Here is a 25,913-nt window from a genome sequence, read left to right as displayed (position 1 = left end):
AACTCCAAACAAATTACTCACAACAGGATAAAACAACCCTCCCAGAAGAACAAATAGCAAAATGAATAGTAAATCAACTTCAAAGCCAGAAATCAAAGCCCTACTTATACAAACACCCAACCAAAGGCTCCCCCAGCAAAAAGCAGTTTTTAAAATGCAAACTAAAAAAACCCTTTTCCCTCCCTCCCAGACACCAGGCCACCCCCTCCCCCCAATAAAAGATAAGTGCTGTGACTCTTTGGATGGTCATAACCACAGAAATCATAAGCTTTGGACATCTTGCTGCTTATGCCTTCTGATGCTGCTCCCAGCAGTTACAGTCAGCAGTGTCCCTGTTGCATGCAGGCGGGCCATGCAGTCTTTGGATCACAGGTGGCCCTGGGATATGCCAGGCGTGATGACTTCAGATGGTAACATCTGCTCCAGGATGGTAACATCAGCATCCCAGGATGCTGTATCTGATAACATAGTAGTAGATTAGGTCTTACTACTATGAATTTTGGATAGTTACGCTTCAGTGGCAAAGATCTCATGTAGGCTTTCTGATGTAATTTTTTGTGACCCATTAGAAACATGCTAGCATTTTCATTCATTCATTTATTTTATTAAATTTATACCCTGCTCTCCCCGCAAGCTCTCTGGTTATATTTCATTCCAGATCATCAAAGCCATGAAAAACATGCAGTTGATTTCAAACTGATTTTACATATTGCCTTACTTGCTTAGATGACTTGTATTTATGTTGAATGTAATTGTATTAAAATAACTGTGTTCTTATAGTTCTAGGTTTTGAAGTGCCGGAAATACTGTATACATGGCAAAGAATATAACGTTTCTTCAGACAGTTTTAATTTTGCTACTTCACGATTATGTACTGGCTGATGATGGTGATACAAGATCAAGTAAGAATCTGCTTTATTTGCTAACTATGGCTAGTTCAAAAGTTTTCCTAAAGAAGATCCCAGTTTTCCCTTTCTCTTGCTGTTCTTTCCACTTAAAATTATGTCTAAACAATTCCCCATTGCTGTGGTTTGATATGTTTGTTAGCATGTGGGTGTGCGTTCCTTATAATGGCATTTTGGGAGGATTTTGGTGTAGGATATCCTAATCTTTAAAGGACATTTTTAAAAATCACAAGTTCAGGTGATGTTAGAGAAAACCACTGAAGGTTTTTCAAATCTGCTCTGTCTGCTGGTAGGGCATTTAGTTTTGTGTATTGCTTTGTAAAGCCTTGGCTTTTACATTTTTTTCAGCTTCCCCACACTCATAGTTTGTTTATTTTAAAATATTAAACCATCCCTTTTCTTTCTAACTCAAGGCCATCAGCCACATAAATCTCACATAAACACAAAGCTCTCTGGAGAAAGCAAATCAATTATTTAACTTTGGGGTTTGGGGCAAGGGGGTTTCCTGGAACAAAACAAGAAAATGGATTGTCTTAAAGTAACACTTTAACATAGATTAGGTGGCCTGAGAGCTGTTTTCATGGTGAATCATGGTTTGCTGATTGTGATTACCCTGTGGACTCTTAAGTTCTTCTTCCCATTATATATATTTTATATTCAGTTATTTATATCCTGCTCATTCAGCCAGAAAGCTCTTGAGACAGTATACAAAACACAATAAAAAAAATAAAACCAATTAACTGCTTGCATTAAAATGCCACCTACTGATCTATGGTGAAACAACAATAAAAGCAAGTAGAGCAATAAAACAACAATAAAAGCAAGTAGAGCAATTAATCCATAAAATTGTTTAGTCATAGGTAGTGATAATAATACCATACTGTTACTATAAAGAGCGTTGCTCTAAAAAAGTTAAGAACTTGGAAACAAATCCTCAAATGTTTGGGGAGGGGCTGTGGCTTGGAGGAGGAGCCTCTGCTTGCATGAAGAAGGACCCATCATGTTCTTTCCCTGGATTCTCCAGTTAAAAAGGACGAGGCAGTAGGTGATGTGAAAGACACCGAGACCCTGGAGAGCTGCTGCCAGTCTGAGTAGACACTACTGATCTTGATGGATCGATGCTCAGATTCAGTATAAGGCAGCTTCATGAATGTTAAGAAAGGCTAGCCAAAATAAGATTATATAAAAAAAAAACCCTGTTTTTCTGACACAAAAAAACTTAACAAAATTGGCACCAGGTGGATAAATGTGGAGAGGGCTGTTCTACAGCCAAAATGTCCCTACAGTTGAGAGTCTCTTGCATACTGATCCTTTCACCCCTTTGTGCATTTTTCTATCATTATTGGTAGACAAACTGGAGAAATCAGAATTAATTACAAAACACTTCAAGTGGCTTCAAATCATGGCTTGATGGCAATTCCTGTTTATTGGTAACTATGGTTTGTGAAGTTTGGACATCACAATGAACTATGGTAAGAGAAAATCAGGAAAGAAGAAGGGACGTTGCACATGAGAAGAAACTCAGCCTATGTGGTGCTCACAATGGCCAGAACATGGCTTGGCTGTGCTCCATGCCATAGTAACTTGCTCATGGTTTTGTGGCTGAATATGTAGGAAAAGGGGCTACGCCAATAGCAGTAAAATGTAATAAGCAAGCCAATTGGGGCTGTCCCAGAGAATAAAAATATTGAAAAAAGTGTTAAGTATTTTGTCCTTCTGTGATTAATTATTAGATGTGTTTTTATTGAAGCTTTATTTCGCTTCCGGCCATTCCCATTACATAGAAAACTCTACCATTGTACTGCCAGACAAATAATACTTGTACCATGTGTTTCTCATTAATAATTGCCATGATATCAAAATACTCAGTTGACTCAGTAAGGGGAAAATTGTCTTTTGCCCTAGTTACTTAACAACATCTTAAATCTAACCTATAGAATACTGTGTATATTGTTATCTATGAAAGCCTACAGTAGAAACTGTAAGATTCAGGTTTACTGTTGAATCTACTAACAGTCAGAGTCTGGTTGAAAATCCCTGTCTTCCATCTGTCAGCACATGTACTGGCAGTTACAGTCTCATTAGTGACTGTTTCCTCAAAATATCTTTCATAGGCCACTGTGAGGATTGAGCGGCAGTGGGATACTTCTGGTCCAGCTGGAAGTAAAGGTGATGGTGGGCTGGTTGTGGGGAGGCTGGAGAGAGAGCTGTAGAGGCTTGATAAGGCAGTCGGGGAGAGAGGAGCACAGAGGAAGCTGGGCTAGAGATGACCTAGCAAAGAGCCAGTGAGGTGGTATTTCCAGGGCTGCCAGAGACCCAGGTGAGAGGAGAAACTAAAGGCAACAGGCCCATAAGGTTGGCCTTGGTCCAAGGGGAGCTCAGGAAGCTAGCAGAGCAACAGAAGTTGTTAGAGATAAGGTCAGGGAAAGAACCCAGAGGCAGGGGAATGGCCCAGTCCAGGTTGATACTTGAAAGGCCCAGGGAGGTGGCTGAGCTTTGTGAGCATCCAAAGACCCAAGATACGCTTGAAAAACCTGGGGACCCCCCACAGGAAGGGGCGGTGAACAGGATGAAGATTAGGGCCTCCCTGTGTGAGAGAGACAAGTGTCATCACTAAGGTGGAGGCTTGGTTGTGTGAAAGGTACACAGGGAACCAAGAGTTGTACAGTAGAAGAACTGAGTCCAAGAATACTCTTGGGCCAAGGAGGAACCTGTGGAGACCTTTCCTATGCTTAGGGGCAGAGAACCTAGTCTGAGACCACAGGAAGATGTGATACCACCTCCTTCTTCCCACTCTCCTTTGAACTCATCCTTCAGTCTTCTCCATATCCTATGAATGATGATTTAGAAAAGTCCAAAGTGAAAAGTTATGTTGTATACATAAGCAGTTCTAAAAATATGTCGTATATAGCATATGCCCTCTTCTGGTCTACACGACAGAAAAAGCAGTACTCTACCTCAGGACACCAGATAGCTCATCAAGTTTGGTTTTTATTCTTATGAACTTCTGATGTGATCTGGCATACCTTTTCTAATTCATGTTATCCTAGTTCTTGTTTTCTATATTTTGTAGTCTGCTGTTAGTGTCCATGACAGAGGTGGACTATAAATTAAGTAAATGCATTTTGCCAAGTTCTGGTTGCAGAAGCTCTGCAATGTGTTGCATTCTTAAATTTATAAATGTTTATACAAAATCAATCTCTATGGATTCCCTTTCAGCCAGAAATGTTATTATGCCCAGTAACTACTTACCAGCCCTTGTTTCTGAAATTTTTGGGTGATATAAGGCCAAACTAGAAGTAAATCTGGGAGGTCAAAAGGATCTTTCTAGCATTTTTAAAAAGAGAAATAATGTGCTGGTAGAGCACATTGCCACCCCATGCATAGAGATACAATTTAACGATTCTGTATAGGTACATGAAGCCTATTTAAAAGTGTGTACACTTTTGTACATGGTTAGACATGGAGTTAGGAAAATACCAAATGTGGTTAGAAATGACCATTTGCTAACTGCGTCCATTCATTCAAGGATCACTTGTGGTTTCTCTCCAATGAAGTGGTATAACCACAAAACTCTCTGCAAGGTTTTGAAAGGTCCTGCCCTACATAATATGGAAAAAAGATGCGTATGTACTGGTTCATTTTGTTTCTCCAAGATGAATAATATTTATTATGTAATAAAGTCTCACTAATGAAAACAGGAAATTAAGACATAATGTAAACAAATTTTATACAGGGAACTAAACAGTAACCAAGCCCTAATAAATTTGTGGTATGACTTAATGAGCTTTACTACATCTTCTTCTCATAAAGCTTGTTGATGGCTCCATGCTCTTTATTTATGATGCACAGTTCTTTATCTATGAGAAAATTTCAATACACATAGGACTAGGTTGGCTAATGAGAAATTTGCTTAAAGATGCAAGATAGTTGGGTGATAAGACCACCATTTAGAGATACTGGTCCTAACTTGGATAGCTGTGCTTAAGTCTTGTTGAAATCGGTAGGAGTTAACTGTCATCATCATATGCCTTATTAATTTCAATGAAACCTAAGCTTGACTCAGATTTGTTTGGGCATTGAAGGCTGGCAGTTTGAAGAAATTGCCTTATAAGGAACGTTTCTAAAAGTTATTCTTGGTAAAAGAAACAATTTTAATATACTCTCTTCTCTCTCTCTCTCTCTTCAAAGGTTGTCGAACTGCCCCAACAGATTTAGTTTTCATCTTGGATGGTTCCTACAGTGTTGGACCAGAAAACTTTGAAATTATTAAACGATGGCTTGTTAATATTACAAGTAATTTTGATATAGGGCCCAAGTTTATTCAGGTTGGAGTAGTTCAGTACAGTGATTATCCTGTCCTTGAGATTCCACTTGGAATGCATGACTCCAATGGAAACTTAGTCAGAGAAATGGAATCCATACAGTACTTGGGTGGAAATACAAGGACAGGGAGAGCAATTCAGTTTGCCATCGACCACCTATTTGCTAAATCCCCTAGATTCCTTACAAAAATAGCAGTTGTTCTCACTGATGGTAAGTCCCAAGATGAAGTCAAAGATGCAGCAGCTGAAGCAAGAAAAAACAAGATCACCTTGTTTGCCATTGGCGTTGGTTCAGAAACTGAAGAAGATGAACTGAGAGCAATTGCCAACAAACCCTCTTCAACATACGTGTTCTATGTTGAAGATTATATTGCAATATCCAGAATAAGAGAAGTAATAAAGCAAAAACTCTGTGAAGGTAAATATTAATGCTCCCTGGAGCGTAACTGATGTTTTTGAAGATATGGTGTACTCTTGTAGCATATGAATCTATAAATGTGGGTATATATTACCTATATCACATACTGTGGTTTATACATGTGGTAATTCTAGGAGCACGTCTACTTCTATAAAAGTAGAAAATTCTAAGAGCTTTATAGATATATTGATTTTTAGAGAATTATTTGAATATTGTTTAATATTTTGTAGGTTAAAAGGCAATAAATGAGACTGGTACAGCTTAATTATGTAATTATGTAATTGACCAGGGAAATGTTAATTGCAGCAGAACAAAACACAGGTTTAGAATTTGGAGGGGAGGATATTTGTATGCTAAGTACAGACTGAAATCACCACATCTGGCAATTTTGAAGTCTAGATTAGTTAAGAATCTGGCTGGTTAGAATTTTAGTAAATGGTTCCTTAACAGAGAAAATTGAAATAGTGAAAGGAGCTCAACAGGAATGTCCAATATCACAACTACTGGCTGTAAAAAATTAGACAAAACACCAGAATTGTTGGAATAAAAGAAAGCAGAGAAGAATATAAGATGAAAAGCTATGTGGATGATGTTGTTATATCAGTAACAAAACCAAACATTTCTCTGAAATATATAATGGAACAAATATAATGGAACAAATAATCAGATTTGGATTGTATTTTGGATATAAATTAAATAAAAAGAAGACTAATATAATGTTATTAGCAGCAACCAGAAGAGAACAAGAAGAGAGAGAGAAAGTAACAGATTGTGTTGTCACCAAAAACAATTAAATATTTGGGAATATATGTAATGGGCAAAATGATAATTTATATAAAGGTAACTATCAAAAAGTTTGGAGAAGTGTTATTGAAGATTTGCAAAGATGGGAAAAACTGAAAATGTTGTGGCTAGGAAGAATACATTACCTAAGCTGAACTTCTTGTTTCAAATGGCAGAAAAGAATAAATGGTTTTGTAGAGAATGAGAAGAAACCAAGAATAAGATTTAAAATATTACAAGATGAAAAAAACCGAGAAGGCATAGCAGTATATCAGATTGGATTATAAACCAAAATAAAAGAAAAATAAAATTGGAGATAATTGATATTTAGGAAGGAATTCATAATTATTTATAGATTGAGAAATTATTAAAAACTATTCAAAGACACAATTAACTTCGCCATTGACATCCTCAATTGATACCTATTGTGACATTACTAAATGAAATAAAACAGATTATATAACCTATGAATATAGGACAGACAAAAAGGTAAAGGTAGTCTGCTGTGCAAGCACCGAGTCATTACTGACCCATGGGGGGAGGGCGTTGCATCATGACATTTTCTTGGCAGGCTTTTGTTACAGGGGGGTTTGCCATTGCCTTCTCCAGTCATCTATACTTTATCTCCAGGAAACTGGGAACTCATTTTGCTGACCTCGGCTCTGTGAACCTGGCTTCCACCAGGATCGAACTCAAGTCGTGAGCAGAGCTTGAAAAATAAAAACATGGCAAGAAATTCAAGCTGAATTAAAAACATTTCACGGTTGCTGTATTATCAAGTGGTGTCTAAACTTAAAGATCAGTTAGTCAAAGGAGGAGGCTGGTTAAGAGAGAAAACAGCTCTTGAACAACTAGTCATTGGAGATTCAAAACACCTATTAGGAAAAGTATATAAAATTTTCTTGCAATACAATACAGAATGAGAGCAAGTAAAAAAAAAATGCATGATAAAATGGACATAAAGCTTTGGAGAAAATATATTCATGAACCAGTGGGAAAATTTATGGACCAAAGAAATCAAATTTACCGAATGTCAAATATTAAGAGAGAATTGGTATAAAATGTTTTTAAATGGTATATTACTCCCAAGGATATTGCAAAAACTAACAAGGATTACAATGGAAAGTGTTGGAAATGCCAAAACACAGATGAAACATTTTATCATATGTGGTGGACATGTAAGAAGGCAAGGAACTATTGGATAGAAATACACGAAGAAATGCAAAAGATATTAAAGCTTATGTTTAAGTTGAACCCCCCCTCCCATATGTTGTTAAATATTTTACCAAGTAATAATATAAAAATACATAGTGAATTATTTAAATATATGGTGACTGTGGCAAGAGCAATATTTGCAGCAAAATGGAAGGCAGAACGATGTCCAGATCTGACAGAATGGAAGAACAAGTTATATGAATATGTACCAGTGCCAAAAGTAACATCTTATATACACAATAGGCCAATCTGAGAATTCCAGGAAAAATGGAAAATATTCTTTGATTATGTAGCTGAAAGCTAAGAATATTTAAGAACAACTGTTATTAAATACGATGATAGATGGAAAGATATTTAAACAGAAGTAGAAAATAGGAATATATATGGGCAAGTTCTATATAAGTATATGATTTAATTAATGATAAATTGATTAAATTGATAGTAGTGTATTCATTGTTTCTTATATAGGATTTGAATGTTGTGTTTAGACTTATACATGATTCAGATGATGACTGATGATTGAAGTAGTTGATGATTGTAAAGATGTGATTTAGATGATTACATGATGTAGTTATGTTTTTTGGTGTAGTGGTTAAGAACAGCAGGTCTCTAATCTGGAGAACCAGGTTTGATTCCCCACTCCTCTGCTTGAAGCCAGCTGAGTGACTTTGGGTCAGTCACAGCTTCTAGGAGCTCTCTCAGCCCCACTCACCTCACAGGGTGATTGTTGTGAGGATAATAATAACACACTTTGTAAATTCTTCTGAGTGGGTGTTAAGTTGTCCTGAAGGTCAGTATATAAATCGAATGTTGTTGTTGTTACTGGTGTTATCTGAAATAAATGTTTTTTAAAAAAAGAATCAGGCTGGCTGATTCTGTCCTGGTGTTTACATTGGCCTCACCTGAGTGAGCATGGAGACCTGAGAGAGAGTGGCGTCCTGATGCCTCTGCTGTCCTTGGAATACAAGGACTATCTTCTGGGATTTTTATGCCCTCTGAGATTTTAAAATGAGTTCTTTGACTTGGTGGTCCTTAGGGTTGCCAGTTGGCCTGGAGGAAAAAGTGTACTGTCCCTCTAACGGAGGTTTGATGGGATAATGTGATTTATCTCCATCCATGAAAAGGTTCAACTGCCCGTTTCCACACATTAAGAGCAGGACCTCTTTCTCCAGGCCACTTGGTAACCTTAGCCGTACTTCAGGGTTAATGTGGAATAGAAATCTAATCCTTATTTTCTGTAGTAGCATGTCTGCTTTCATATGTGATGTGACATTTTAAGTGGTGTTATTGTATGTTACAAATCTGTCGTGTTGGTGATACTATCATGAAATGGCTATGTGGAATCCTGCACGCTGCATTGTAGCATACTCCTGAAATTCTGGGCATGCAGATTTCTTCATGCGCCATTGGCATGCGCACGGCTGCTTCCAGTGATGATACCAGTGGCTCGCAGTCAACATAGATAGTAAACATCTCACTAGAGCTGATTGTGAAAATGAGTTCTGAGTTAACCCATGTTTGGAAGATGGTATAAAAATTGCATCGGTCTGTTCTAGCATAATAGTGAAAGTGGCCTCCTTTTGTGCTCTCTTTGAATTTTAGTTTCCATTTCAACATAGTCTGAAAAACAGCAGGATTAACTTCCCAAGATCATCAAGAGATTTCATGCTAAGTAGCCCTCAGCAGGCCCCAGAAAACTGCTTTTCAAAAACTTGGGGAATTTTCAGAATTCCTCCCTGTTCCATGATGGAGTGCAGCCCTGCTAGGAAAGCACAAGTTCAAGTGTTCACTGCAGTATTATTTTATGTACTTGGCTTATGATCAGACAGCTCCAGTGAGTCGCCTGCTTGTCTAGTACACTCTTACGTTACTGTACCTGCTCCAAGGAGCTCAGAATGCATGGTTCTCCCATCTCGATTTTATTCTCTGAATAACGATTTGAGGTGCATGAGGCCGAGAGTCTGACTGGTCCGAGTGTACCAAAGCAAGCTTCTTGCCGAAGCAGTGATTTGAACCACGATCTTCTGGATCCTAGTTCCACATGCAGATCACTATGCCACACTGACTCTGTGCTGCATGCTTGAATTTTTGTTTCCATTTCAACACGTTATAGTGACACCTCAGTACTTTAATGTTCTGTAAATTCCCTGCGTTTTTGAAAACCGGCTTGTGTCATGTGGAGGGGCTGTTAGTGTTGGTGATGGCGGCATGAAAAGTCTTGCTAGGATGAGAAACTAATCCTGTTGTTTCTTAAACTGGTCTTTCTGTTCTCTACTTATCAGTGTGCTTCTTGGGACAAATTTCATCTCGGTCCCCTGAGACGTCTGAGTAATAGAGGTTTTACTGTATATTTTATGTCAGTGAAAAGAAATTTTGGCACTAGAATTTCTTAAGCTTTTTTTTTTTTAACATTCTAGGGTAAGTGCCCAGTATTGTGTTGTCTTTTTTAAATAAGAGTATTTGGCCAGCTTTGAATTTTTTAGAAGCACATCATAGTCTTTTAGAATGAATGTGGCTATAAGTCCGTAACAGGCTCAATGGATAAGAGAAGTCAAAATACAACCAGATTATTGCAAGTACACTCCATGCTTGCATTGTATTTTGCTTGGCTGTAGGTCTGGCTCCAGATTTTTGTATGGTTGTGGAAATGGAGCCTCAATGGATCGTTTTTATTCCCTCTATAAGTCTTGCAGATTGAGAGGATATTAGCACAGAGGGCTGCAAAGGGCCATTGGGGAAGGAGGAAAGAGGGATTCAGTTGCTGATAAAAAAGTTTTCCCATCTTGGCTTACTAAGGTGCCTGTGACTTTTAGCAAAATAGAAAAGAGTCCAGTAGCACCTTTAAGACTAACCAACTTTACTGTAGCATAAGTTTTCGAGAACCACAGTTCTCTTCCTCAGATGCAAGACGTCAGATGTGACTTTCAGGTGAGAGTGGGGAAGTGTAGATGAATGCTTCTCAAATGTTAGCAACCCAAACAACCCCTGTTTTGCTCTAAAGTCTTTCCTGGACACTCACACCGTGCCCTCTCCCCTCACTGGTGCTTTCCATGCTCTGGTCCAGTCCCCTTTGAAATGAGTGACAAGCCATGCATGCCTCCTAAAGGCCTCTGTTCTTTGGTGGAATGCAAAACAAAAGAACCATATCATGTATACTAGAAAAGCATATTTAAGTAAAACGTTTGTGTATACATGCCCTACAAAGTCAGCTCTCGGAGGGTGGCTGATTTTACAGGGCCACTTCTCTAAAGTTCGATATTTCAGTCAGTCTTACCCTTTCACTGGATGGGACTTAAGGGCAGCTTAAACAACCTGTGAATACAACCTCCTCTAAGGAGCTGATTTAAAATCCTTAACTTCATAAAATCCTTACGAAGTTCTGCATATAGGTATAATTGGCCACTGACATAGGAGGCTGTGTGTGAAAACCTCTGCACTACCATGCAGTGGTCAATGGTAACAGAAAGCAGTATACTGACTATCGGAAGGGCTTTTTTTCAGCAGGAACGTGGTGGAACGGAGTTCTAGCACCTCTTGAAAATGGTCACATGGCCGGTGGCCCCACCCCCTGATCTCCAGACAGAGGGTAGAGGGCAATCTAAACTCCCCTCTGTCTGGAGATCAGGGGGCGGGGCCACCGGCCATGTGACCATTTTCTCCAAGGGCAACCCACTGAGTTCCACCACCTCTTTTCCCAGAAAACAAGCCCTGACTATCAGTAATATTGGCAGTTCTACTGTCTTCGGTATTTTATTGAAAAAGTATCAGCTCATAGAACATACCATTTATATAGCACTTTTAAAGTTTGTCTGCACTATTTCAGCAATGTTAGCTCTGTAATGTAAATATTATCCACCAATTATAGATGGTAATGAGGGGTGGATGATACCAGCTTGCATAATGCTATGAGCTAATTACTCCTATGTGTGTCTTAATAATAAAGACATGCATGAGTGCCCTGCATCATGTGGTCTCTACCATCTAAGGTGATGTGATTTTCACTTGGGGTAGGGCCTTCTCAGAAGTGGTGCCTCGGTTTCTCAACTGTGTGTCTGTTGCTTTATAGAATCAGTTTGTCCAACAAGAATTCCTGTTGCATCTCGGGATGAAAAAGGATTTGATATCCTCCTAGGCTTAGGTGTGAAGAGGAAAGTGAAAAAGAGAATCCAAATCCCATCTACTAATGCAAAAGCATATGAAGTAACTTCACGTATTGATTTGTCAGAATTAACAAGGTATTTCTCTTTGGATGCCTAAACAGTTCTGAATAAAATGTGGCTAGTTCTCATTGTTTATCGCTTTGGAGTTCTCCGTGATTGAAATTAATTTTGTTCTTTTAAATTAATTTCTAGGGATGTGTTTCCAGAAGGCCTTCCTCCGTCATATGTGTTTGTCTCTACTCAGAGGTTTAAAGTCAGAAAAACGTGGGACTTGTGGAGGATATTAAGCTTGGATGGGAGGCCACAGATAGCTGTTACTGTGAGCGGAGAAAATAAGACATTGTCCTTTACTACAACAAGCAAAGTAAACGGTTCCCAAGCTGTAACTTTCACTGCACCCCGTGTAAAGGTAAAAAGTACTTAATGTGTAGATTGATATGTTTATTACTTTTCTCTGTGTTCTTCATGAATAGAGAACAGCAAGATTTGAGTTCAGTAGTACCATAAAAACCAACAAGATTTTGGGGGGTATAAGCTTTCAAGAGTCAAAGCTCCCTTCATCAGAGAACTTTGACTCTCGAAATCTTATACCCTTAAAATCGTGTTGGACTTTAAGGTGTCACTAGACTCGAATTTTGCTGTTCTACTGCAGACCAACAGTTACCCACCTGAAACTAATATCATGAACAGAGAAATAAGACTTCATTTCTGGGGATTTAAAAAAATTGGAAAGCAATAACTGAACAAAATATATATGACCCTTTTACCAGTTCTGATGGATGTGCTTGTATAATATTTGGCATGTGTAGACCAGCAACTAGTCCTGATGTTGGGTAGCAAGTTGCTGCTTATGTTGTGTGATGTGTCATTATGCCACATTGTTAAGGAAGCCTGAACAACAGAAGTCTCACTTGACATCTTGCAAGCGTCTTATGCAATAGCACAGTGGTATGTGTGTGTGCAAATTGCCATTTTAATCTGGGTGTTCCATATATACATAATAGCTTGTCATGGATCTCCTTCCCCCCTTCCCAGTCACAATTTCACATTGGATTTTTTTATAGAGTGTTTGTCACCATAAGCAGCAAACATCATTGTTTACAGCCATAATCTCAGTTGTGTCAAAAGGAATACCTCAAAGCCAATTTTAACACGATAACGAGGAAGCTGACAGAGGAGGAGGAGTTGTAATCGTGTAAAGGAGGTTCAGAGACAAATCTCCAGTATCACATTTAACAAACCATTCTCCTCAGACTCAGACAAAGTAAAGACAGAAAGCTAAACTGGTTTATGAAGGAATTACCCACATTTATACAGGAACAAATTTTCATGGATGCTCCCTCGGAATCTTAGCCAGGCATTTACTATTTGCTGCCCAAAATATACAAGCCTGGCACCTCAGGATGCCCCATTGTCTTAGATGGCACAATCACTGAAGAGATGTTGGGGTTAATGTATTCCATCGCCAAACCCAACACAGTAAACACCTTTAGTTACATATGCGATACTTTGAATTTCCTGAAGAAACTATGATCCATTGACAACATCCTAGGAAATTCCAATTTGGCCTGAATGCTGAGTTTTTATATATCAATATCTCCAGCAAAGATGGATTACAAGCTCTGCCAATGGCTTGCTTCCCTAACTCTGTCATCTTGTCTGCACTCAGTTATTTCAGATTTGCCAACTAATTGTACTCCCTGACCAATCTTAGAGCCAGAGGAGTTAGCCGTGTTAGTCTGTAGTTGCAAAATAGTGAAGAGTTAAGTAGCACCTTTAAGACTAACCAACTTTATTGTAGCATAAGCTTTCAAGAACCACAGCTCTCTGATTTTATTTTAATACAGCTGTCTGGGTGGTCCCTTTGAGGGCAGAAAGGTGGGCTCTAAATTTTGCTTCAATAAACAAATCTCAAGTATAGGAGAGGTATTAATAACATGTTCATCTGGATATATGGGAAGAAAGCTCTTGAGAGATTCCACCAGGACTTCAACAACCTTCTACCCAAACGTCATTTTGAACATGGAGCAGTCCATTTAGCAGATACATTATTTTCTGGACACCACTGTATAACTACATGATGGACACACAAGCACTACATAAGCATTATCTGCATGCTTCCACTGTGGAGGACAACCTTAGGAACTGCTGGCTGCCTGCCTGGAGGGCCACCTGAGGATCTTTTACCTGGTTTGAGAGTCTAGAGACTCACTGGTTTTTTTTCCTGTTCTGGGGATGGGGCTTGGGGAGGAGTAGGGTAAGGATGGGGAAAGGGTCAGTTTTCTAAACTTTTCAGTTTATCTAATTGCTTTTTGCTATTGGGGGTGTACTTTTGCTTTTATCTGTTGTTGTTTGCTGTTGTGGGGAGGGGATTCTTTTTCTTGTTGCTTGCTTGTTATAAGAATTCCGGTTCTTGGGGGGAGCGGGGAGAGGGAGAAATTGCTGTTGCTGGTTTAAAAAGTTGATTGCTTAATTGTTCTTGTATGGGGCTGGGGGGGATTGCTTTTTCCTGTGCTGAGAGTTCCTGACTCTTGTGGGGGGGATGGATTGCTGTTTTATTGTTGGTTAGTTACTTGCTGTGTTAGTTGTTGGTTTTCTGGTGGGGGAGGATTGCTATTGCTGGTTTAAAAAGTTGATTGCTTAGTTGCTTTGCTGTTTCTGTGCAGTGATTGCTTTTTTTAATTTAAGAGGAGTCAAAGAGTTGTTCTGCACCACAGTTTAGTTTTTGGGTTCTTCTGGACATTTGGAGTCCTGTCTTATTGGGTTGTTCTGACTTCTGAGTAGTTGTTACTAGGCACATTTTTATAAGGTTTTTAAAGTAGGTGAGGTGTGAGCCTTGTCAAAAAATGAATCTTCAGCTTAGAGACCAACAGGTGTTGCAACTTGCTATCAACTAGATAAATAGGGTCCCACTGTAAAAAAAAATAACAACAATAATATAACAACAACAACAACATGTGCTTATTTGCCACCCTTCTGGACAGATTACTGCCAGTTGTTGTTATGCATCTGGGGAGCTGAGACTGAGAGATCATGGGAATAGCCCAACCATTTAACAACTATGCTGGGCTGCTCACCTGCCTTCCTTGTGCTCTTTTGTCTTCAGTGAAGCCAAGCAAGGTGCCTTAGAAAAAAACTGTTTGTGGTGCCATAGGCTGACCTGTACCAATCTGGGGAATCAAGCTTCTCACTAGCGTACCAATCTGGGGAATCAAGCTTCTCACTTCTCACTGGCCTCCTTATTGGTCTAGACACAGGACATGCAGACATAGTTCCAGCAGCACGTGTGCTTGTGAGAAGGCTGCAAGAGGGCATCTTCTTTCTGCTATCTCTCTCCAAGAACAAGTTGTAAAGGTTGACATTGTGCAACCCACGCATCAAGGACAGAGTTAGCTCACTAGCTTGAGAGATGAGCTCTCTTGCTGGGTGCAGTGTGCATGGGCCAGGAGGGGCACCCATGCAGCAGAGGGGGAGGAGGGGGACACCAGCTCTGCCATTCTCTGCTTGCTGCCCCCTTCTTGGAAATGGTCCCCCAACAGCCACTCCTGAAATATCCCTGGAGATGGTGGCCATCAGGGAGGTGCTTGGTCCCTCTGGGAATGGAGGTGTGTGAGACAGGATTTGGCAGAGGTAATAGTCAGGGCTTTCAGAGTCCTCTATTGGGCCAAGAAAGAAGTCTGGACAGACCTCTTTCTTGTGGCTCAGAGGCTCCTCTCTTGCTGTCCAATTAGCATGTCTTCTCCCATGTGGGCTACATTGTTGGCCTTCATCATACTCACCTATTCCCCCAGAGAGCTGAGCAATTGGTTTTCTTGAAAGTCAACTTAGAATCATAGAGTTGGAAGGTACCTACGGAGTCATTTATTCCAAGCCCCTGCATAATGCAGGAAATTCACAACTACCTTCCCCCCACACCCAGTGACCCCCTGCTCCATGCCCAGAAGATGGCAGAACACCTCCAGGATCCCTAGCCAAACAAGGCTGGGGAAAATTGCTTACTGACACAAAGTGGCGGTCGACATTACCCTGGGCATGTAAGAAGAGGTCAGGAGAACTAAGCACTGATGTAACCCTTCTTTCCCTCCTTCTCATCATCTGCCTACATTCATATTGCTGTCAGATGGCCATCTACCCTCTACTTAAAAACTTCCATAGAAGGAGAGCCCACCACCTCCTGACTTGTCACTCTTCAGCATGTCTTCAGTTTCCTAGCTCTGGAGTTTTAGAGTGAGCACGCTTTGTCCATGCGTCCTATGTCAGTCTGCGTTGAGGAGGTGGGGAAAGCATTTTTCCAAGAGTTAACTTAGATAGAAAATCATCAAGACATTTTATCCAGTTGGCACACTCTATAAAATACATGCTCCAACGTGAACCTCCCCCACCCCTCAAAAAACCCAGCCCAGCCAGCACACTCATTGGACCTTGGCACAATTTTTTGCAGAAAATGAAGGAAAGAAGCACCAAAAATGTTGGTCTTGTGCCACTGAAACAGGAAGATTCAGAGAGATGTTAGAGAACTGTTAATGTTTTAAAAGAAGCTGAGGACAAACCCACAGACACCCAAAATAAAACCAGTAAATGCTGTTGTGTTGTTTATGTGTATTGTTAACTTTCTTCTTGGTTGGGGTGGGAAGGGAGAGGAGAGCCAGTGATGAAGGGCAACTTCTGAAACTTTGTCTGTAGGCTTCTCTGAGCCAGTGCATGATGGTGTAAGCTGCACACTGCAGAAAGAGGAGAACTTGGGTTAATCAAAATTATCCCTCCTTCTCACTTTCTGAGGCCTTCTTGAGAGAGGGATCCATCTTATACTAAGGTACTACTGAGTTCGTTTGCTGTCGCCAGTGCATGTTGGTTGGTTCTGCTGGGTTGTTGGTTCTGCTGATGGATAGTTAATGTTGATAACTTGCTTCTGTTCTGTGATGATCCCGTGTTGGCCCTAGATTCTAACTGGCTTCTGTGGGAGACACTGGTTCTGGTAGGCTTGCAGCAGTGTTCCTTTCTGCAGTTCAGTTTGGTTAGGATTCTTTGGTTTGCAGATGCAGCTTCTTCAGGTGGGATGTAGCTTGTTCAGGGGCCCATAGAATTAGACCGTTGGGTTCAAACTTCTTGAAACTTGAGAAGGGGATCTGTATTGAACAGGAAGGACTAGGTTCCCTGCAGTTTTGGTGGGAGTTTGCTTGGAACCGACCCCCTGAGCCCTCAGGATAGGTTCTCACATAAGGAACTGTATATTCTCGAATAAAACCCAGATCCGAATACTAAACCAGTATGAATGTCAGGAATACTGAATATTTATGATATTCGTGATACCCAGATCTGAATAACAATGGTTTTTTTGATGCATACCTGTACAGATGACACTACTTATTGGACTGAATTGTTTGATTAGGCTAAGAATGGCAAGTGAGTCTTGAAACAAAGCCTAGCTAATTTAAATGCAGACCTAACGAGTATATAAAAATAATATGCATTGGTTAATTATCACATTCTCTCATTTTTCTAGACTTTGTTTGATGGAGGCTGGCATCAAATCCGTCTCTTAGTAACAGAAGCAGACGTAACATTGTATATAGATGATCAAGAAACTGAAGTGAAGGCACTGCATCCAGTTTTAGGAATCTATATCAGTGGACTAACTCAAATAGGAAAATATTCTGGGAAAGAGGAGACAGTTCAAGTAAGTGTGTTCATAGTCTTACTTTGTGGAAGATGTAGTACTTTGTGGACAGATAGCTCTCCACAGGGCTTTTTTTCAGTGGGAATTCCGTGGAACGGAACGGAATTCCGGCACCTCTTAAAAATGGTCACATGGTCGGTAGCCCCGCCCCATGATCTCCAGACAGAGGGGAGTTTAGATTGCCCTCCACACCACCAAGGGCAATCTAAACTCTCCTCTGTCTGGAGATCAGGGGGTGGGGCCACTGACCATGTGACCATTTTCAGCGAGGGCAATTTAAACTTTGAAAAACTACCCCCTTGTTCCAGCTTACTCAAGTGACGTCATTGTGCGGTCTTGAGTTCCACCACTGAGTTCCACCACCTCTTTTCCCAGAAAAAAAGCCCTGGCTCTCCATTAGATTTACAGCCTGATCTTCAGTGCAGTCACTTGGAATCTGATTGGCTAGGTTTGGAAGGGTTTACTTGTACTTTGCTTATATCTGCAGTTTTAAGTTAACCTTATGGTAGAATTTGGAGATGCTTTTTATAACTATTTGTGGTGTGTTCTGTGAGCTATGGTGCACTTGCATTTGAAAGGGTCTAGCTAATATAAGTAAACAATTTCTCCTTAGTTATTGCAAATAATATGCAAGGTGGCAATATGATATCTGAACATGAGCGAGATTTCAATATTTCCTTTTTTCATGTTCATACTTCTAATAATGTAGTTTACAACACACACTAACCAGGGTTATGAGGGTTCAGTTAGCTCCTGCGCACTGGCATTCATACAAGACAAGATGGAGTTAATGTTTAATTGCTGTTCCCTGTGCAAGAAGATGGGGGGAGGAGTGAGGCACCTCTGCGAGTAGGGGACAGACTTTTACCACATGGGCTTTTTGCCCTGGGTTCAGTGCTTTTGGGAAGCAGGCTTCCCCCTGCTTCCTCACAGTATCGTGGTGCTTCTGTGAACCTCCAGGTTCCCCCACTAGCTTTTCTCTGACTTTTCCCAAATCTGCTTTGCTATAAAATTTTGAGAAGGATTATGGCAAAGCCTGCATGGCTGTAGTGTAGGTGGGAGAGTTCAGATTTTTCTGGTTCTGCATGCATAGCAGCCATTTCCTCTGCCCCTGTCACTAGAGTCACCATTTGCACACACACACACACACACCCCACCACCACAGAGGCCCTTTAAATTATTTTAATCAGCAAATGAATGTAGCAATCTGTTTATCAAGTTTTCTGAAGTCTCAGCTTTTCTTTTTTTAAAAAAAGTCTCTAGCCACTTTCATTGCTGACAGACTCCTTTCCCCTTATATGTTCAGAAGGGAAGAGGTTGAAGACTTTACAAAATTATAGCTTGGAATTCAGAGAACATGGTATGCAGATAGTTATAAGAATATTCAGTTAAGAGTTTTTCAAGAAAACACCTTTAAATATCTCATATTGACTCATACTGTGCAATCCTCCTTGGGTGAGAAGGGAAGACTATAAAAAAAAATAGAAAATCTTAGTGGCACCAGGGGCAGGGGTACTGCCATGGATTTGAGATGGGAAATTTATTTATTTATTTGTGTTATTTCTAGTCCGCTTTTCTCACTGAGACTCAAGGCTGTTTATATAGTATCAGTCAATGTGATCAGCAGTTGGGACAATTCATCAAATAATGCAATATGTTACAGATTTCAGAAATGTGAAAATAAGCAGAAATTTGATACAGAGCTGAAACAAAGCATAAGCAATTAAACATGACATATTATACAATGCAGAAGATACCCACTAGGAGCATATTTAACAACATACAGTACAAAGTAGTACAACATACAGTCCACTGTCTGTGTCTTTTTACCAAAAGGTCTGAACCGTTTCTTTACAGAGTATAGCCCTCCTACTTGTGTTAAAACAACAACAACAACCACCTGAATAATTTGGCTTTGCACAGTTTGTAGAAAGCCAGGAAAGTGAGAACTTTCCTTACATTGTCAGGCAGGCCATTCCGTAAGGTGGGGGCCACGACAGATAACGCACAGCTATAGGTAGCAGGTAATTTTGCCCATTTGCCAGGTGGCACCTGTAGAAGGTCCTGAGGGGAAGCCTGCCATATATAAACCGTGTTGCTGTATTGGCACCTGAAGCTGGAAACCGCAGAAGGCTTTCCCTGTATGAAAAACACTTAGCTATGTGCACCTTTTCCCTTAACTGTGTGTATATATATGATATTTGTATGCGTTATTAGACAAAACTTGAACATTCCTGTTCAAAGTGCAAATGCACACACATGGCTGAATTGTAGTAATGTTAATACATTTCTAGAAATCTAGAGTGATTTTTTTTGAAGAACACAGTGTTAAAAGGAAGACGCAGAGTTGTGACCAACTCTTCTACATTCCCTTCATTGGCCTTGGCAGCATTTCAGACAAAAACATGGTGTATAAATGTCCATGATCTTTCCCCTCCCGATGTTCCTTTGGTTTATTTTTCCATTTATTACATGAAATTTTCAATGGCTTTGTTCTAGGCTGCCAAGATAAATTTTATCAACCGCAAGTATGTGTCTGAACTAATTTTAAGGAACACACAGCACTTTGTTTGCATTTTGTGTTTTGCTGTACAAAGATAAGCGTGCAGTTTTACAAGTTTTACAATACAAGTGCAGTTTTACAGTTAGTAATTTGTAGTGCAGAATGGGCTACAGCAGGGTTCCTTGATGTAGTGGCCATGGTGCCTTACACCCTCCAGTGCTGTCCTGGTATTTGCCAAGCTGTTCAGAAAGTGAGTGAGACCTTTGTTAGGTAGAGCTTTTTAGTGACTGCCCTCATTCAAATGAAAGGCTTTTCTATGGATGCAACAGCAGCAGCAGCCTCTGAAGGATCCGGGGCACAAGTATTATTATTGTTCCATTCCTCCTTCAGACTTTCTTTCTTTTAGATTACCCCTTCTCTTCCTCCCTTTCTTGCCCTGGGCATTCCCTTCTGAGATTCTTTTGCAAAATGAGGAGGGAAATATTGCGCTAGGCTCTGCCTCCTAAGGCAGCCATTTGAAGTTTGGCTCTACCTCCTGTGACAGCCATTTTGAGGAGGTGCCCACCACCCCCTCTCAGAATCCCAAAAGTTCAAAAGGGTTGAAGAAGCCCACGTTCCTACTGATTGCCAAGGGTATTTCTGGTTGTTAGTTTTATTTGTGTTGTATATGACCATGAAAATATCAATAAAGTATTCAGCATGATTCATTCACTTTGGGTAACCTAAAGCACACAGTCATCTGGGAGCTTTCATACATACATATGCCGTATCTTGATGTCTTAGGTTATTCATGTTAATGAATACAATATTGTTAAGACAGGAAGGAAACATAGTAAGGGCTTCCAAGGTAAGCGTTCTTATACTTTTAAGACATTCATGAAAGAAAGAAGCCAGAACTCAACGGCAGAGACAAACTCAACAGAGAGTTCCATGTTCAGTCCCTTGCACCTCTTAATATTGGGCTGTGGAAAACAGTTGTCAGTCAGGGAACATGACACTAGGCTACCTAGACTAATCATGTGACTCAGGCAGCTTTTCTTATATAAGACAATTTCTTCACCAGCCAGAGGGTGAACATACAGTAAGCTGGAGAGTCACAACGATTCCATAGAGTATGGATATTAATTATTTTGCCATTTAAGGGCAATTGGAAAATTAGTTAATACCGCCTGTTGGCATCTCCAGAAATTGCTGCTGCCATGTTAATTCTCAGCTGTCTGCACAGTAAATGGAATAGGAGTGGGTTTAAAACTTGTTCTCTGATTTCCTGTGTCCCACTCCCAAGGTCTGTTCTGTTTTCTCTCTTCTATCAAATCCCAGGAGGCAGCAGGCATTCTGAAATGCTGCTTCAGCGCTCTGACTGACTGAGATAATGGCAAATAAACAGGAAGGACCGGCAATCTGTGTGATCCTGGAGTTACACAGCTTGTATAGGATAGGGTTGCACTCTCCCTTAAGAACAGGTCTACAGAAGGGGTGGGTGCTCTTGGATCTCTTGTGGCTTCCAAGTACCCAGTTGGTGTAAAATAGCCAAGCAGCTATTTTATTGCCCTAAGTTGGTTCATTGCCCTTGTCCTTTCCTGACTGTCTGATCATGGTAACTCATGCCTAATGACACCTAGATTCGATTGCAGTAAAGTTCATTTCAAAGGTGTTTCCTTGGAAAAGTATTCAAAGCTACATTTGCTTTAAAATGTTTTGGCTAGCGATGACTGGGCTGTATAAATAACCAGTCTTGCAGCATTTTCATTGGTTTCCAATTGGTTTCCCCTCACCACCTCAGTGCAAGTGATGTATTTGTGATTGTAATTCTCAATTAGATTTTACTGCTCATTTGAGTTCTGCTCTTTTTCATTAACTTATCTTGTTTGGTTATGAGCTGCCTTTAAATACTTTTTCTTGGATAGCGGAATATAAGTATTTTAATAAATGTATTAAATCTGTCATTGTTGATGATCGCCTTCACTTTGTGCTACTTGGACAAATGCAGTGACTTCTGGAAATTACTAGTTAGTTTTCATTCTTCAACAGTTACTGTTATGGCCACTTTGGATGTGACCAGAAAATGCAGAAAAAATAGTCAAATTGTATTATTTTTGTCATTACAGCCAGATAAAGTTCTGTGGAACAGACTTATTTTTGACCTCTTAGATGCGATGAAGGCCCATGTCTTCTGCCATTGAGCCTCCCCTACTACACAACGAACTTTTACAGTGACTTTTATCGCAAGCCATCTCCTAAAACTATTAATAAACTCGATGGCTAGACTCCAAAAATAGCTTTGGCCACTGCCTTTTAAACATTCAAAATTCAGGGAACTGTTTCCACATTGACCTGTTTGTTGAGATACCCCATGCATCTGTCTAAGTTCTTCCATTCGAGACTTTTTGTTTCTCTGACTGCATTTCTTCTTATTGTATCAGAGGCTGCTCCTAAAAGTTCCAAGTTCTGTGAGTAATTTTTCAGGTGACACTGAAAGCTGGAATGACTGTAAGGTGTGGCAGCTCAGAATCCCCTCCTCCTCTTCTGAACTGTGTTTTTATTATAATTGATGCTCTCATTTTTAATTTTAATATGTATTGAAATTGTTATAACCTGCCCTGAGCCCACTTGTGGGGAGGGTGGGCTAGAAGTTGAATGAATGAATGAAAATCATTGCTCAGTCATTTTGGAATCAAGGCATTGATTCCTGTACTTAAGTAAAGATTGTTAAACATGGGGAGACTCTAGATGATGATCTGTCCTTCCTTCTCCTATCAAGACATTTTAATTAATACCATCAGAAGTAGTTATCTAATTCATTTATATTCTTTTTTCCAACAGTTTGATGTCCAGAAACTGAGGATTTACTGTGACCCAGAGCAAAACAATCGAGAAACAGCCTGTGAGATACCTGGCTTTGTGAGTATAAGGAAATATTGTTCTAAGGATTGTTGGATGTCCCTTAATGAAAATGAAATAAGAGAGGGGGGGCTTCTTGTAAATAACTTGCTCCATTTTTTTTAAAGAACATATGCTCTAACCGTGTATAGTATAAACAGTCTGTCTAGGAATTTTAAAAATGTAAGCTGCTTTTACTTGGACAGCATGCAAAGAAATGCCGTTGCGACAAATCTTTCTCTGTTGCCTTTTACTATGAGAAATTAGACTTCTTTTTCTGAAGATGTTAAAATAATTCCCTGAAACATCTGTAACAACGCTTGACTTTGGCTGATTAAACAGTACAGGCTTTCTGTTGCGTGCATATATAATTGGATTCAAACATACTTTTAATTGCCTTTCTAAATAGTTGAATATTGTTTGTTTTTCATTCCAGAATGGAGAGGTAAGCAAAAACACATCTATCCGTATTGACCTTAAGGTAATATTTATCTTTTCTCTCTCTCTCTCTCTCTCTCTCTCTTTTGTAAATTCAGCATCATTCTATCAAGTAAAAACATGCTGCTTTGTTGAGGGAAGGTTTTTTTCCCCTCCAAAACCATCTGTGTTGTTGGGCATAGAATCTCTTTTAAAAACCAAACAGTATTATGAAAACCCCCTTTGACTTGTACTATTTTGCATTGAATTTGGCACGCAAGCAGTAGCCATTACTCAGAATTAAAATATTTTCATGGGTAGTGCTATTTAGTTAATACATTATTGAAACTAAATTGTCGATGGCAGGAAAGGAAGGATATAATTTTTTTCAGGGAAAATGCCTTTTTTTAATGCAAAAATATGCTTATGATTAAGACTTACGTTACTGATTGCTAAGCATATTTTAGTGGGTTCTTACTGATGATAGGGACCATTGCTCTGGGGCTGTTGCTCAGAATCAGATATATTAATAAGCATAAGACATATGGATTGTTTCTGCATAAATCACTGTTTTGGACTTGCCAGTTTTAAAGATGAGCAATTCTGCTATGCACTGGAAGAGACTGTGTGATCCAATTGCCCCAATCCTTGTTTCTCATGTTCCTCATGTTATTTGGGTCAAGCGGTTATAATGTTTCTACTGCATCTTTTACAGTATATTTTGTTGAAAGTCACCCTGAGCCTGCTTGCAGGAAGGGTGGGGTATATGTGAAATAAAATAAATAAATATTCTTAGAAGAGACTGCTTGAAAGGAGATAATGCCACAGCAATGAATCATGCAGAGATGCTGTGAGCAGCCTCCGTTTCAGGTGGGTCCTTGGCATCACAAGATACTTTTGAATGCTTTAAAATTATTCATAAGTTACGATACACACGTCTAGAATTACTGGCTTAAAATTCACATTAATGATGGTAGTGAAGTCATTTTATGATTTCATTTGGTGGCAGAGAATATTAAAAAATTAGGCTACTGGAAAATAGAATTTTTCTTGCATATCTTGAAAAAAGTCTGTCTTTGGCAGTGTCTGAATGGACCTAGTGATGTGGGATCTACACCAATTCCATGTATATGCCCTCCAGGAAAACAAGGACCCCCAGGTCCAAAAGTGAGTACAGTTTTTATTTAATGTATGACTAGGTGCTTTGGTATTACAGCCACAGAATTAAACACAAAGTTGCTACCTTTAGATAAGTCGTTTTTAAACATAGAATCTCAGAGCTGGAAGGAACCTCAAGGGTCATCTAGTCTAACCCCCTGCACAATGCAGGAAATTCAAAGCTACCTCTTCCCCCTACACTCTCCCAGTGATTCCTGCTCTATGCCCAGGGGAGCGCAAAAAACCTCCAGGATCCCCAGCCATTGTGGCCTGGAGGAAAATTCCTTCCTGACTCCAAAGTGGTGATCAACTTGACCCTGGGCATATAGGAGAGCGCCACAAGAGCACCAACTCACCCCTTTGTGACCTCCCTGTCCCGAGCAGCCTACATTCATATTGAGTCGTGGAATTATCATTGCTATCAGGTGGCCATTTAGCATCTTCTTAAATATCTCCAAGGAAGGAGGGCCCACCACCTCCCAAGGAAGTCTGTTTCACTGAGGAACTGCTCTGTCAGGAAGTTCTGCCTAATGTTTAGCTGAAAACTCTTTTTATTTAATTTTAACTTGTTGGTGTTGGTCCGACTCACTGAGGGAAAAGAAAACAACTTGGCTCCATCCTCTATGTGACAGCCCTTCAAGTACTTGAAGAAGGCTATCATATCACCTCTCAGTCACCTCCTCTCCAGGCTAAAGTTGCCCAGCTCTTTCAACCTTTCCTCACAGCACTTGGTCTCCAGACTCCTCACCATCTTTGTTGCCCTCCTTTGGACATGTTCCAGCTTGTCAATATCCTTCTTAAACTGAGGTGTCCCAAACTGAATATGGTACTCGAAGTGATGTCTAACTAGAGTAGAGTAAAACAATACCATCACTTTGTGTGATCTGGACATTATACTTCTGCTGATGCAGCCTAAAATTGCATTTGCCTTCTGCCCTGTTGATTCATGTGCAGTGTGTGGTCTACTAAGACCTCTAGATTCTTTTCACAAGTACTACTGCCAAGATGAGTCTTCTCCATCCTATAATTATGCCTTTAATTTTTTCCCTACCTAAATGCAGAACTTTACATTTCTCTCTGTTGAAATTAATCTTGTTAGTTTTCCAGAATCTTGATTCTGTTTTCTACTGTATTTGCTTCCCCTCTCAATTTAGTATTATCTACAAATTCAATGAGCATCCACCCTATTCCTTCATCCAAGTCATATAAAAAATGTTGAACAACACAGGGCCCAGGACAGATCCCTGAGGCACTCCACTTGTCACTCTTCTCCAAGAGGATGAGGAACCATTTACCAGCATTCTTGGGGTGCCATCTGTTAACCAGTTATAGATCTACCTTAGTAGGATTCAAACCACATTTTATCAACTGGGACCTGCATACCTATGGGACTGTCTCTCCCACTATATCCCCTGTAGGGCCTTGTGCTCTGTGTATAAGCAGCTCCTGGTGGTTTCTGGCCCACGAGACAT

At 39.9% G+C, this 25,913-nt stretch overlaps 1 protein-coding gene across 1 annotated transcript in view; it reads left to right on the top strand.

The window, feature by feature from the left end:
* The window catches only part of COL21A1 (collagen type XXI alpha 1 chain), a 140,904-nt gene that overhangs the window by 29,947 nt on the left and 85,044 nt on the right, over nucleotides 1-25,913 (top strand). The window contains exons 2-9 of the mRNA XM_054987749.1: nucleotides 781-902; nucleotides 5,097-5,648; nucleotides 11,713-11,881; nucleotides 11,999-12,215; nucleotides 17,310-17,483; nucleotides 22,810-22,887; nucleotides 23,303-23,311; nucleotides 24,367-24,450. Of these exons, the coding sequence (XP_054843724.1) occupies nucleotides 815-902; nucleotides 5,097-5,648; nucleotides 11,713-11,881; nucleotides 11,999-12,215; nucleotides 17,310-17,483; nucleotides 22,810-22,887; nucleotides 23,303-23,311; nucleotides 24,367-24,450 (1,371 nt within the window). The 5' untranslated portion in view covers nucleotides 781-814. The remainder of the gene's footprint in view (nucleotides 1-780; nucleotides 903-5,096; nucleotides 5,649-11,712; nucleotides 11,882-11,998; nucleotides 12,216-17,309; nucleotides 17,484-22,809; nucleotides 22,888-23,302; nucleotides 23,312-24,366; nucleotides 24,451-25,913) is intronic.

Source organism: Eublepharis macularius, chromosome 1 (assembly GCF_028583425.1).
Source record: "Eublepharis macularius isolate TG4126 chromosome 1, MPM_Emac_v1.0, whole genome shotgun sequence".
NCBI lineage: Eukaryota > Metazoa > Chordata > Lepidosauria > Squamata > Eublepharidae > Eublepharis > Eublepharis macularius.
The sequence above is the reverse complement of the archived record's forward strand: the minus strand, read 5'-3'. Positions and strand labels throughout refer to the sequence as shown.